The following is a 14284-nucleotide window of genomic DNA, read 5'->3' on the forward strand; positions in this document are numbered from 1 at the left end:
GTAATCCTTCACATAGCTTGAATGTCTTTTTTTGTAAATTGTAGCTTTCTTTCTAGTGTAACATAAAACCATAGCTATTATTTTTTGTGGTCTTTTCTTTTTTAAAAGAGAAATTTTCTTGTAAGGGTAATTAGTAGAAAATGTTTCTATTTGTATATTCCAACAAAATACCTTACAAAAATACTTTTTGACTGTTTTCTGCCTTGTTAAACTTTTTTAAAGTATTCAAACTACCAAAGGATTATATTCAAAGTTAAAATGATTATTTGAGATTACAAGGAAAAGTTTACATAAAATCATTTGATGTTATTTTTCTACCTACAGAAAGAATGGAGGGAAGACAGAAACGGAGAATTTAAAAGGAAAGTTGCACGCTGTGTAAGAAAAAGCCAAGAGACTGCTTTTGAGTGACATTTATTCAGCAGCTAGTAATTTCACTTATTTCAGGGTGAGTTCATTTAAAAAATTATACTACTGTTCTGTCTTTTGGAAAATGCTATGTCAATTTTTAAAAATCATATGATTTAGATATTTGAATTGTTCGTTCTCATTGGTTTTATTATTTTTAATAGTATTATCCAGCAATTCTTAAGGCTATAATTTAATCTGTTTGTTTTTTCCCTTTAGCTGATGTTAAGTAGATATTTTGTTTTAAAATAGTTGTATGATAGTCTTTTTCTTTTCATTCATGGTAAAATTTCTAATATATATATTTTTTTGTACTGGGGATTGAACCTAGGGGTGCTTTATCACTGAGCTACCACCCCAGACCTTTTTGTTTTTTCCTTTTTAGCAACAGGGTCTTGTTGAATTGTTGAGGGGTTCACTGATTGCTGAGGCTGGCCTCCAACTTGTGATCCTACTGCCTGAGCCTCCTATGAGTAGCTAGAATTACAAGAATGCGGCTAGTACTCCCAGCTGCATTGGTTCTTTATGGGTGTTACACCCTCTTAAGAACAAAACAACCCTCAGGGCTTGTTCTTCTCACCCATATATGTTTTCCATTTATTTAAGAGCTTGATGACAATAAGGAAGTGGAGTAAAATAGAAAATATTGAAGCTTAAGCTTATTCATATTTACTTTTTAGTTGTAGTTGGACACAATACCTTTACATATATATATATAGTGCTGAGGATCGAACCCAGGGCCTCACACACACGGTGAGCCACAACCCCAGCCCCTTATTAATGTTTTTACTTGTGAAACGGTACTTTATAAGATTATGGAAATGACCAAGGCTTTTTTTTTTTTTTTTTTTTTTGGTACCTGGAATTAAACCCAGGGGTGCTTAATCACTGAGCCACATTCCTAGGCCCCCCCCCCTCTTTTTTTTGTGACAGGGTTTCACTAAGTCTCTGAGCCTAGCTTTGAACTTGGATCCTTTTGCTTCAGCTTCCTAAGCTATTGGGATTATAGGCTTGTGCCACTGCCCTCTGTTGACTTAAGAATTTTATTGTATTTATCTTGATAGCATTTTAAAAATTAATTAATAATACTAATGAAGTTGCACAAGCAAATTGGATAAGGAGTTATATATTGTTTCCTTTAAAGTTGAACCATAGAAGACTTAAAAATAATAATAAAATAAAAGTTGGGGCTGAGGTTGTGGCTTAGCAGTAGAGTGCTTGCCTAGCACGTGCAAGGTACTGGGTTGATCCTCAGCACCACATAAAAATAAAAACAAATAAAATAAAGGTATGTGCCCCCCCCCCAAAAAAAAAGTATAAGCCATATGCCTCAGTGCATAAAACAGGTTAATCAGGAAATAGTATAAGACCTTATAGTTACATAGTAAGGAAGCAATAATTGGAAATCTTGACTTAATAGGTCATCACTGTCGACACAATGATAAGAAAGCACACTTCTTCTTAAATGTTGCAGTTACTTCATAAATATTCACAGGCACTAAGCAACTCTCTTCCCAGGGCCTTGCACTGTTGCAGAAGGGTATGGGAGCATCAGTTCTTGATAGAACAATCTTGAATTAAATAAACACATTAATTTTACTGAAGATATTTGAGAACTAAAACCTCGTTTTCAAGCACTGCAGACTACCTTTCGGCCCTTTATTTTGTTTATTTATTTTTTAACACACAAGAGTTTATTTGTCAGAGCTGACAAATAAAGGCCATCTCTCCATAGATGGAGAGGGGCCACGGTTCTTTAAGAACTTGGTGTTACTTCTCTCGTATGATGTGATGTAACTGGGAAAGAAAAGCCTCAGTAATCATCTAACCTAATCACTAGTTTTGTTTGAGCCAATGTGTGAGATCATTTGAAAACTGGATTAAACATTTCATACCAAAATCCATGGCTTAATAATGTCTAAAACTCAATATGTTATTTTTTAGGTAGATGGTAGAAGAAAAGTTTGAAAAACAACAGTGATTTGAAGAAGCACATAAAATGTATGAAGTCTGCAGTAGTATTTACCTTAAGGGAGGAAGAGAGGAAACATGAAACAAAGGGGACTTTACCCTTTTATTTTTTCCCCTTTATTTTTATTTTATAAACGTTATTTATTTATTTTTTTTGTGGTGCTAGGGATTGAACCCAGGGCCTTACACATGTCAAGCTCCCTCCTCCTCTTCCTTTTACTTATTTATTTAGGTCTCGGGGCCATGGTACCACTGAGCTATACCTCCAGCCTTTTTTAATTTTTATTTTGAGACACACTTTTGCTAGGTTGCCCAGGTTGGCTTTGAGCTTGCTATATCCTCTTGCTTCATCTTCCCAGGTTGCTGGAATTACAGGTGTGTGCTACTGAGCTAACTCTCTTTATTCTTGACTATCAGTCCTCTGGTGTCATGTTAATGTTTGGCTCTTCTCACCTCTCCACAGAAAACTAAACTCCTAAAGACATTAAGTACTGGTTTTTTGGTTACATCTGAAGGTTTAATTAAGTTTTGATTCTGTAACATTTGGCACTACAGATAATCCCTCCTAGAAACATCTCTTATCTACCGGTGAATATCAAGGTTCTATCTTAGTTCCTTCTAAATCTGATTGCTACCTTTATCTGATTTTTAAGCTGATTTGCCTGCCTCTTTGTTGCCCTCCTCTTTTGCTTCTCACTCTGTGTCCCTAGTTGCAGGGACAAAGTAAGCAAACTATCTCTTTTCCCACCTCAGCCTCCCAATTCTACTCCCAGACGTAACCACTAATAATAGTTGAATCTTTCAGTAATTTAATCCTCCTTGGACATACATAAATACTTCGCACATGTGTATGTATATTGTCAATATACCATATATTCTATGCTTTTTTATTTAATGTTGTCTTTTAAGGTTTTGCAAGCTCAATAATATGCATCTGCTTCTTTGCTGATGGTTGCGTAGTATTAAAAAGTAAGGTTTATATCTTTTTTTTTTTAAGAGAGAGAGAATTTTTTTTTTTTTTTTTTAGAGAGAGAGAGAGAGAGAGAGAGAGAGAGAGAGAATTTATTTATTTAAGTTCTCGGCGGACACAACATCTTTGTTTGTATGTGGTGCTGAGGATCGAACCCGGGCCGCACTCATGCCAGGCGAGCGCGCTACCGCTTGAGCCACATCCCCAGCCCAAGGTTTATATCTTGAAAGAGAAGATTTATATATTTTTTAAAATATTTTTTTTTAGTTGTATATGGGCACAATATATTTATCTTTATGTGGTGCTGAGGATTGAACCTAGGGCCTCACACATGCTAGGTGAGCGCTCTATTACTGAGCCACAACCCTAACCCAAGATTTCTACCTTTTTTAAAATGTATTTTTAGTTATTGATGGACCTTTATTTTATTAATTTATTTACATTTAATCACCTACTATTTGCAAAGGCACTGTTCTCTTGGGGGAGCAGAAGGTGTAGAATACTATAGATACATTTCCTGGCTGAAAAAAGAAATATTTGTTTAGCCAGATAGACCAGGAATTATAAAACAAACAAGGCCGGGTGTGGTGGCACACACTTGTAATCCCAGTAGTTTGGGAGACTGAGGCAGGAGGATTGTGTTCAATGCCAGCCTTAGCAATGGTAAGGTACTAAGCAACTCAGTGAGACCCTGTCTCTAATTAAATACAAAATAGGGCTGGGGATGTGGCTCAGTGGTAGAGTGCCCCTGAGTTCAATACCCACCCTGAGTTCAAACAAACAAACAAAAGTAAAATTAAATCACATTAAGACCTAGAGTAGAATTTAGAATTGTAGAGTGTTGCTTTGAGAAGTTCACACATGACTGACTATTGGATAGTTAGAAGTAGGGCTGCTAGTGACATTGGAAGTTTCCTGAATAGCAATAAAGTTCCATTTGGTGTTGAACTTTATTTCTATTGTATTATATCCAAGGACAACATCTTGAACAATATCCATTTTTAGGGGACAAGAAGAAGAGACAGAGACAGAAACATGTAGATTGGCTTGGTCACAAGACCTCGGGCAGGAAGCAGTTGTGTGTGGTCACCGATGTCATGTTGGAAAAGAATTCAGTTTGGGGGAAAGACAGTGGAAAGTAGTGCAAGATGGATTGGAACTTTTGGGAGCACTTATGTGAAGTGTAGCAGGGCAAACTTCCTTGATGGTAACCATTTTCCTCATGGATTGTTTTCACTTGAGTGATTAAGATTATTGGAACACTTCCTCCAAGTGAGAAATTACTTTTATTATTGTCTTTAATATCAACAAGAGAATAGGGAGGCTCAGAAGAGGTTGGCAAATTTTGAGGCTGACCTCAGCAACTTAATGAGATCCTGTGTGAAAGTAAAATAGGGCTGGAAATGTAGCTCAGTGGTAGAGCCACTTTTGGACTCAAATCACTAGTACCACAAAAATAAAACGAAACATGAGAAAATGCTGGGTTGTCTGATTTTAGGTGTTTAGTGATTTTCAATGGTCTGTCCTCTTTGAGGTATTTTCATTTAAAACCTCACTTAGGAGCAGTTTTTAAATGATTCTCTTGTGGCCCTGAAAATTTTAATTGTTTATATCTGGGGGGAGTGATTACCAAATATACAAATGTACAAACTCCATACCCATTCTCTATCAGCTTTGGGAGATTTATTGGCAAGGGATTTATTTGGGCATCATATAGACTTTGGAAAAAACATTATAGTAACATAACCTAAAAATTATAATTCCTATTTCATAGCATTGCCTTTTGAGTTTCATTCAATATATGCTTTTGTATTGTCTAATAAATGATATGTGTATGTATGTGTGCAGATGTTAAAAATCAATTCTAGTCAGGATAATAAATATATTCATATTTGTGCATTTTCATGCTGGGATGTGGGTCATTTACGTTTATTGGTACAACCCTTTTGTAAAGAAATACAGCCATAGCTCTACCTTTTCGGATCTATCTTAAAGAGGTTCTCTATATTATGGAAAACAGGCATATGCTAGGCCACAGATTGCCTCACAGCTTCCTTCCTTCCCCAACAGAGCTTTTAGTATGGTTGGCTTTGGGTGATTTTAAGAAATTTACTTGGGGCTTTAGAGGACACATTTTGAACATACATGGTGTGAGTTAAATTTTGCCATTGCTCTTAAGGCTTCTCTGTCAAGAGTTTAAAATTATATCACTTGAATTCCTAGGAATTTTGTGTTTGAATTTGCCCCAAATTGTACTTTGCAGCAGGTGGAGGTTTCTGAGAACAGCTGTTCTCTTCCCTTCAATCTCTGACCCCACCTTTATATTCAAAAAACACCTAAATATAATAAAGGGTCAGAAAGGTCCAGTTATTAAGTGTCCCTTTTAAAACTCAAATCCAGTTTTTTCCTTTTTTTTTAGAATAGGAAACTATCATTTATTAGCTGTGTGACCTTGCCTTACTTTTCTCTGTAAAGTGGAGGGAACTTCTTTATGTAATGATTGTGAGCATTACCTGAGATGAGTTTTTAAAGCACTTATCACACTGTTTGGCACATTTTAAACACTTGATAAGGTAGAAGTATTTTTTTTTTATTTAGATGAGTTCTTGACTTCAAATCTAATTTAGGTCATGAGACCAGCAGTTACAAAACAATTAGAACTATTATTGGGATGGAGGGGTTTGTTGGTGGCTCCATAAAGAAATAGGTTTGAACTGATCCTAAAGAATTGACTTTAGCAAGTTGAGAAGTATGGCAGTATTGTTTCTCTGTACATCCTCAAGTATTTCTAAATTTCCAAATTACTTGACACTTAACTAATCCTTCTTGTGATTCTAGATAGAATGTGAAAGACTTGGAATATGGAAAGACTAAATTATTCCTGTCCCATGTGACAGCCACTAGCCACATGTGTCTGTTGAACACTAGAAATAGGCTCATGTTTAGTATGGTAGAAGAATTTGAATCTTAAATTTTACTTAATTTAAATTCAAAATTAAATAGTTACATGGATAATGGATACTGTAATGGATAATCACAACAGTGAGGGCTGTGGCTGTGGCTCAGTGATAGAGCACTCATCTCACATGTGTGGGGCCCTGGGTTCGATCTTCAGCACCACATAAATAAAGTAAAGGTATTGTGCCCACCTACAACTGAAGAAATATTTTTTAAAAAATCACAACAGTGAGCTTAAAATAAGAGTTTGTTGCCAAGGAAAAGAATACAAATTTCGGGCTGGGGATGTGGCTCAAGCGGTAGCGCGCTCGCCTGGTGTGCATGCGGCCCGGGTTCGATCCTCAGCACCACATACAAACAAAGATGTTGTGTCCGCCAAAAACTAAAAAAAAAAATAAATAAATATTTTAAAAAAAGAATAAAAATTTCTAGTCAGTTAATAATTTGGTAATTTATAAAATCATTATATAATGCTGTTTATTTCTTTTAGGTCTTCAATTGAGAAACATGGCACTGTTTTTCCTGCACTCTACCCACCTATATTGCTGGACTTCTGTTGTAACAAGTTGGCAAAACACTGGCTGGAACTGGGCTGCAATAAAACATGCCAGTTATCAATGCTGACAAGAGCCTAACAAGTGCCAACTTACAGATGATTACGCATTTTGAATTCTAATGAACTGTTTTAACCTTCAGGAAGAATTGTAAAGACGTGTACATAGCACAACATGATCCGGATAATATATATACTGTTCATGTACATCCACAAATACACCTTGTACCAAATAATGCTTTCTTGTAGTAGAATAAGAATCGTGTAAATTCTAAAAAGATTTTAGCAGGTTTTCTTTCCCTATTCATTGTTTCTTATCAGTTTAAAAAGACTCCTTAAAGCATGTCAGATGAAAAGCAATTAGGATTAAAAGTTTCCATTTAATTTCCTTTAAACCATTGAGGCTTCATTAAACCCTTGTCACTTATTAAACTTTTGTATCTTCTTTGTTTTGACAGTCCCCTTTGCTTTTATCTCTTCTATCTGCCAGAAAGTTCTCAGATGATTTAGTTCAAATACTGAAATACTTAATAAGCAATTACTTGATTTTTAATGATGACTTCAGAGGAGTGGTCATCACTAGGTGCTTTGTCTTTTTGTATTCTAGTTGCACCCATCTCTTGGATTGGATGTAGCAATAACATTTTCTGGCTGTTGAGAGCTCTTGAACCTAGACATTATCCCAAGAACCTTTAAAAAAAAAAAGTTGGTTCTAAATTCAACTTACTGAAATTTACCCCAAATAATACAAAATTCTGATTTGGTTTTATTTTTGCCCTTCAGTTGACTTAATGTAAAGTTTGGATAAATAAAGCATGCACAACTACAAGCTTTTTACTTCTTGGTTTGCTATTAAGAATGCTATTTGCCCTTATATCCTCCTTAATCCTTCATATTTCTTTGTCTCTATTCTTCAATACTAGAGATTTTTCTCACCTATTGTACAAAGAAATTTCGATGTATATTTTCATGTAATTTGATTTTGGAATTCTGTCACCTTATGTAGTGAGTTCTTCCAAAATATAATTTTTTCCAATAATTGTCAAGTTGTTGGCTTTTATTGTATTGAATGAAGGTTTTAATACTGAATGCCAGAGAAGTGCAGTTTAGAAAAATCTCAGGTTGATTCCTTATGCAAACAAACTTAATACTTGAAAACCACATGGCCATGGCAGTGTAAGTATTGGGTTTTATCTGGATTCTTATGTGAGTCTAAAAGTATTTCAGAGGTAAATGCTTTGCTATTTGACATATAGATTCTGTCACTGACATAGCACACTTGGATTTGATTATGAGCATAAGTATATTTCATATCATAAAATTTTCTAAACTTTAGCAGTTGGTGAAATGAGCATGTGCACTGTTAGACAGTCCTAGCCTTCTTTCTATTTATTGTGAGGTTGAGAGTGAGAAGCAATCTTTGGCATATAAGGGATAGAACTTGAGACAGTACCAGATCCGGTATGGCGTATGACTGCGAGAATCAGTGATAATTGGTGCATCCCTCCTCTGTGGGGTTTGGAGAAATGCTTTGGCAGAAGAGAGAAAGGAATCCTGTCAATAATGTAGACTTCTACCAGTTTGTCAGGTTTTTTTTTAAAGCAGAGGTAAAATGGTTACAGATGTAGTCCCAGTGAAGAGTGATTTTTATAAATCCCAGTCTGTTCTTCCGTTCAAGTATTGTAGAAACCCATAAATATTATTAAAAACCCTTACATGTTCAGTGACTATAAAAATTGATTTGATTCATTGGAGCCCAATTTTCTTCAAGAACTTAATGACTTTTGTCTTTCCCAGAGACTTTGTAAAAATTGTTGCCCCAAAATGCTAGCTAGACTGCACTCCTACTAGGGACTTTGAATGCAATCTCCTTCACTCTTAAGTCAGAAATCGTCCACATAGTAGTTGCTTGTGGAGTTGGAATTTTGCTCTAATGGCTATAATTCCATTAGCAATCTGTTGAGTTAAAACCTGGGATTTGACTGCTCAATAAGTAGCAAATGACCTAGTGACTCAGGGACAACTGTTTCTGAACAAAACTTTAAGTGCCACTTTAATGCAGTTATGTTGGTATGACTGGGTGGTTTTTTAGGGCATAGGGGAATAGGAGAGGCAGGAGCGAGTGCCTCTCTTCCTCATACTCGTTCCAACTATGTCCCCTCACCATACTACAAACTGAAACACAGGCCTTGATAGATGGAGGATTCCTTTTCCTCTGTCAGAGATGTCATCCGTGCCTTTCCCAGTGTTCATCTGACCGTGAATTTAAATGCCTCTACGTTTGATATCTAAATCACTCAGGTGACACTGAACTAGGTGGCTTTTGTCCCACCAGTGCCTCATCATTAGTGTGAGGTGATTCTTCTCTGCTTTAGGAAAAGGACCCCCCCCTCAACCCCCAACTTTGTGCCAACCATTAATATCTGCATAGTCCTTTGGGTGTAGAACTGTTGGCTCTTACTAAATTTATTCCAAGTTTTTTGAGAAACTTGTAGATTTTAGCCTGTGTTCATAACAGAAAGGATGATTTCAGTGGCTTTCTGGACTCTGAGTTTAAAATCCATATGCGGTTGATTTTCTTGTCATTGTAAGGTAAATATATTTGTGAGGTCATTCCACTGGTTCTGTGATCACTTGGATGTCATAGTATCTTTAATGGCCTTCATTCCCAGTTGTGAAATTTTATTTTATATGCTCGCTCACCCTTTACAAATCTGCCCACCTTGGGTTGTGATGCCTGTGTATCTTTGCCTGTCTGGTCTCTAGTTGGTGGAATTACCTTTTTTGTACTGCCACTTCTCAGCATCTTTGAAATTTGACATAATATTGCTTCATTCCAGTTTTTTTTTTTTTTTTTTTAGTTCTGTAATTTGTTGATTGTATTTAACTATGTGAGTTCTGTTGTGATGTTTACTGTATTGTAAAGCACCTCAATCATGTGATGGGTGCTCTATAAATCAATAAATGATGACTTAGAGGCTGTATCATGAGCTATTTTGGTTTTAGGATGCAGGTCTCAAAAAGCAAGTTGTGGAATTCTTTCTGCATAAACAGCACATGATACCAAAGGGTGCACAGGGGAAACTTGATGAAGAATACACAGCCAAGCACCACTTTTCATCAGAGTTTCAGTGCATAGTAATTTGGATACTTAAAGTGAGAACATTATTGGGAATGTTGTCTTTGGCCTAAATTAGTTCCCACCTTAAAGATAACTTAAACGGTGAGGAACCCAGACTCAAATGTTAACTGGAAGAGAACACAGGCATCATTTTCAATCACTACCTTCCCTCAGCTAAGCAGATGGGGAAACTGGTCCAAATATCTACCCAGAGTCATTTAATAAGTAGTGGCAAAAGAAGCAAAACTGAGTACTTTATTCATTCTAAAGATAAAATAGTATCTAGCTTTTTGTCCTGAACCCTTTCACAGTGTTAGGTGTTGATAACTGACCTGCTGTGTGTGTTGTGGGTCTTTATATAAATTGCTAATGGCTATTAAGGCCTTTGTACAAACTTAGAAAAGAACATGGATCCAGCTCTTTTAGAGCTGAATTAGAAACAAGAAGAAAACCCTCCCTGAGAATAGCTTGGGTGAGACTGGGGCTCATTTCCTTAGTTTAATTTCCCTGATAAATATATTTGGAATAAAACTACTGTGGAAGGGCCTAGATGATGTCCCTGAATGTTCAATACCAATTTTATACATAGGCATCTTCTTGAGGTATATAGCATCAAAACATCTGCATGCTGCTTCCAATGCAAGCAGACAGGTTGTTGGCACTGCATTTTGTGTACAAGGCACTAGGCTTCCAGGAAGCACCATTTGATTTTCTCCCTCCCCCTCATAAAGATACAGCAGTAACCAACCCTACCAAATTTTAAACTTCTCCTTTTCTGGAGGCCTGCAAACTTCAACAGGATTTAGTTTGCAGAGTAAATCATTTCCTGGCTATGGTATTTCTGGTTGCTCCATTTCAGGTGTGTGCAGTCTGGCTGCCAAGGTAGGATTATGTGTTTTGACTTGTTGAGTTGGCACTCTACCCTGAGCTTCAGTTAAATGATTATAGAATTTTGGATCCTGTTCACATAGGTGAAATAAACTATACAAAAGGCAATGAGATATATTGAAGACATAAGAGCTGCACAAAAGTTTCTAGGCAAGAAATTTGGTCTCCCCTACCATCGTTAGCAGTAACCATTAGAGAGAAATGTAGGGCTAGAGGTGAAGCTAGCTCAGTGGTAGAGTCCTTGATTAGCACATATGAGTCCCTGGATTTAATTCCCAATGCCACCACCAACAACAAAAATAAAGAGTAATAGTATTAGAATGTTCACAATGACAAAATTTATTCTGGATAAGAGCGGTAGAAATTAAGCTTCTATGAGGCTGTACTTTGTGGCAGGCTTGTGCTGTGTGCCTCATAAAGGACCTAGTCAAAGTCTTAAAAGGATCCTCCAAAGTAATGGTTTCCCATGAGGAAAGAGGTTCAGATTTAATTTGCCAATATTGAAGCCCAAATAAGTTAGATAGCAGGGATTCAATTCCATGACATTCTTTATATACTGGGTGCTGTTAATTCTCACAGGTGAGAAAACTAGAGCTTAAGAACACTGACTTCTGGGGCTGGGGGTTGTGGCTCAGTGGTAGAGCACTTGCCTAGTACACGTGAGGCACTGGGTTCCAGAACTCAGCACCACAGAAAATATAGTTATGTCCATCTACAACTAAAAATATTAAAAAAAAAAAACAAAACATTGACTTCTAAGGTCACACAGAGTATGTGTATTGAGGCTGGTACTTGGACCTAGTTCATTGGACATGGATCTAGAGATTTCCTCCTCTTCCCCTTCTGCCATGTCACACTGCCTCCCTCATGTTCCTTGCCTAAGACAAACCCACACAAAGTTCCTTTTAATCTGATAGCAAAACTTGAACTGGGTCTAAAATAAACCATGTTCCAATGCGCAGATTTTTCAAAATTTTTTCAGAATTTTTCTATATTTCAGCTTTTATTATTGTAGCTTAGGGCTACCCAAGTTGGGTGTTTGTAGTTCACCAAGTACTATAATACTTTATTAAATTCTCTAGCTCAAATAGGTTTACACTAAGCCATTACTTTTCTTTTTTAAAAAATATTTTTAATTGTACACAGACACAGTACCTTTATTTTTATGTGGTGCTGAGGATTGAACCCAGTGCCTCACATGTGCTAAGTAAGTGCTCTGCCATTGAGTCACAACCTTCTCTGATAGAGGGCTCCTTGAAGGTAGTTTGTGATGAAGAGGTAGTAAAATCCCTGGATTGCTTGCTTAAATCCCACTAATGAGTTCTAGTTTAGTTTTAGGTATCTAGTCCAGGAACACTCTGAAAGGGTACATTGTTTTTTATTCTACATGTGTGCTGTGTTAAGGGAAAGAACAAATCACCTCAACAAACATTTGAGCATCTGCTATGTATTGGACCCTAAGCTGGTACCAGTGAGGTAACAGCTAAGATAAGTCTTATGATACAACACTCCCCAACAACACGTCTTTTTTTTTTTTTTTTTTTAATGTTATCCTGAAATATTTTAGGATCCTCAGGACAGATGAGGATGCTTCTAGCCACAGGAGGCTGGCTTGCCTGGTTAACCCTGAAATCCCCCAAAGCTCATCATTTGGTACACCTATTAACCAATCTCAACCGAAATCTTTGGGCTATCAGATCTCCATTAAGTCTGGCAAGATATTCCCCTGACTACCTTGTCTAAGTGCTGCTCCTGCCCAGGCTTTCTTAGTTTCCTGCCACAACTGGAACATGAATTTCTTTGTTTTGTTTATTTTTATGTGGTGCTGAGGATCAAACCCAGGCCTCACACATGCAAGGCAAGTGCTCTACCACTGAGCCACAACCCCAGCCCTTAGAACATTAATTTCCAAGCATTCAATTCCCCTTTCCCTTGCATACTCCATGTGTCTATCAGTCAGAATCCACTCCTCTTCCTCAAAATTTCAACCCTTGACCCTATGTTTCCATGACCTTTCTCTACTCCATTTCACTTCCTACTAAATCTTTAACCTTGGCAGCACCTAAAACTTGCCCAATTTTGAATCCTTTCTCTGGTTCTGACAGCCTCATCCTGTTCACCTGTCTTTCAACATCTCCTATTCAGCTGTCCTCCAAGGCTACTACTTCCCCTACATAATTCTTGAGTTAAAAACAATTTTTTTTTCAGTGTTGGAGAATCAAACCCAGGGCTTTATGCAAGCTAGGCAAACACACCCAAGTTAAAAAAAATTTTTTTGAAGGGTCTTATGTGCTCTCCATGACCCTGCACTGGTTTTTTTTTGTTGTTGTTGTTTTGTTTTAGTTTCCTAGTGCTATTCATCTGATGAACTACTTTGCCACTTTGATCATGGGGCTCTAACAACTTTTTTTTTTCAGTTATTGGACTTAAATTATAGAGTCCTGCAGTTTTCATATCCCATCCATCAGCCCCTAGCCAGTCTACATGCCATATATTTGAAGACCTGGGCTGTAGTCTCATAGGACTATTTATTCTTAAAAAATTTTATTATTTTTGATGGACTTTTATTTATTTGCTTATATGTAGTGCTGAGAATTAAACCAAGTGCTTCACACATGCTAGGCAAGCGCTCTACCACTGAGCCACACAACCCCTGCCCCTCAATTTATTTTTTGACAATAAAATCCCAAGCCCTGGCAAATATTATCATTTGAATTCTTTGCTTCTCCGCCAGAATCCCAGCAGCTTGGGAAGCAGAGGCAGGAGGATCTCGAGTTCGAACCCAGCCTCAGCAATTTAGCGAGGCGCTAAGCAACTCAGTGAGAGCCAGTCTCTAATAATAAATACAAAATAGGGGAGCTGGGGTTCTGGCTCGGCGGTAGAGCCCTCTCCTAGCACATGCGAGGCCCTGGGTTTGATCCTCAGCACCCCATTAAAAATAAATAAAGATATTGTGTCCAACTACAACTAAAAAATAAATATTAAAAAAATACAAAATAGGGATAGGGATGTGGTTCAGTGATCGAGTGCCCCTGAGTTCAACCCCTGGTACCCTCCCCTTCCCCAAATATGAATTCTTTGCTTCTGCAGCCGGTAGCTGAGTTCAAGAAAATAGTGACCCATCTACACATACATGAGCTTGAACCTGGCCTTCCAATGTCTCAGTGTCCTCTTCCAAATTTTCTTCACCCTTCTCAGGTCTCCATGACTAAAAACTTCAGGCATGAAACTGATGTCGTCAAATCATTTTCTTGAAATCTCTTCCCCCTACACATCTATCTGCTTGCATCTTCCCCCCTAAAGCATGTTGTTTCCTGATGTCTTAGTAGAATAATAAGCGACCTACTTTCTGCTAGTTTAAATTTAATCCCTTCTCCCTGAGTTCTGTTTCTAATGCTGAGCATCCCACCCACCA

At 37.2% G+C, this 14284-nt stretch overlaps 1 protein-coding gene across 1 annotated transcript in view; it reads left to right on the forward strand.

The window, feature by feature from the left end:
* Ube2g1 (ubiquitin conjugating enzyme E2 G1) overlaps positions 1-9844 on the forward strand; it is a 98478-nt gene extending 88634 nt beyond the window's left edge. Inside the window, exons 5-6 of the mRNA XM_026393902.2 lie at positions 325-448; positions 6798-9844. Of these exons, the coding sequence (XP_026249687.1) occupies positions 325-411 (87 nt within the window). The 3' untranslated portion in view covers positions 412-448; positions 6798-9844. The remainder of the gene's footprint in view (positions 1-324; positions 449-6797) is intronic.
* The last annotated feature ends 4440 nt before the right edge of the window (positions 9845-14284 follow it).

The sequence above is a fragment of the Urocitellus parryii genome, chromosome 7 (assembly GCF_045843805.1).
Source record: "Urocitellus parryii isolate mUroPar1 chromosome 7, mUroPar1.hap1, whole genome shotgun sequence".
Lineage (NCBI taxonomy): Eukaryota > Metazoa > Chordata > Mammalia > Rodentia > Sciuridae > Urocitellus > Urocitellus parryii.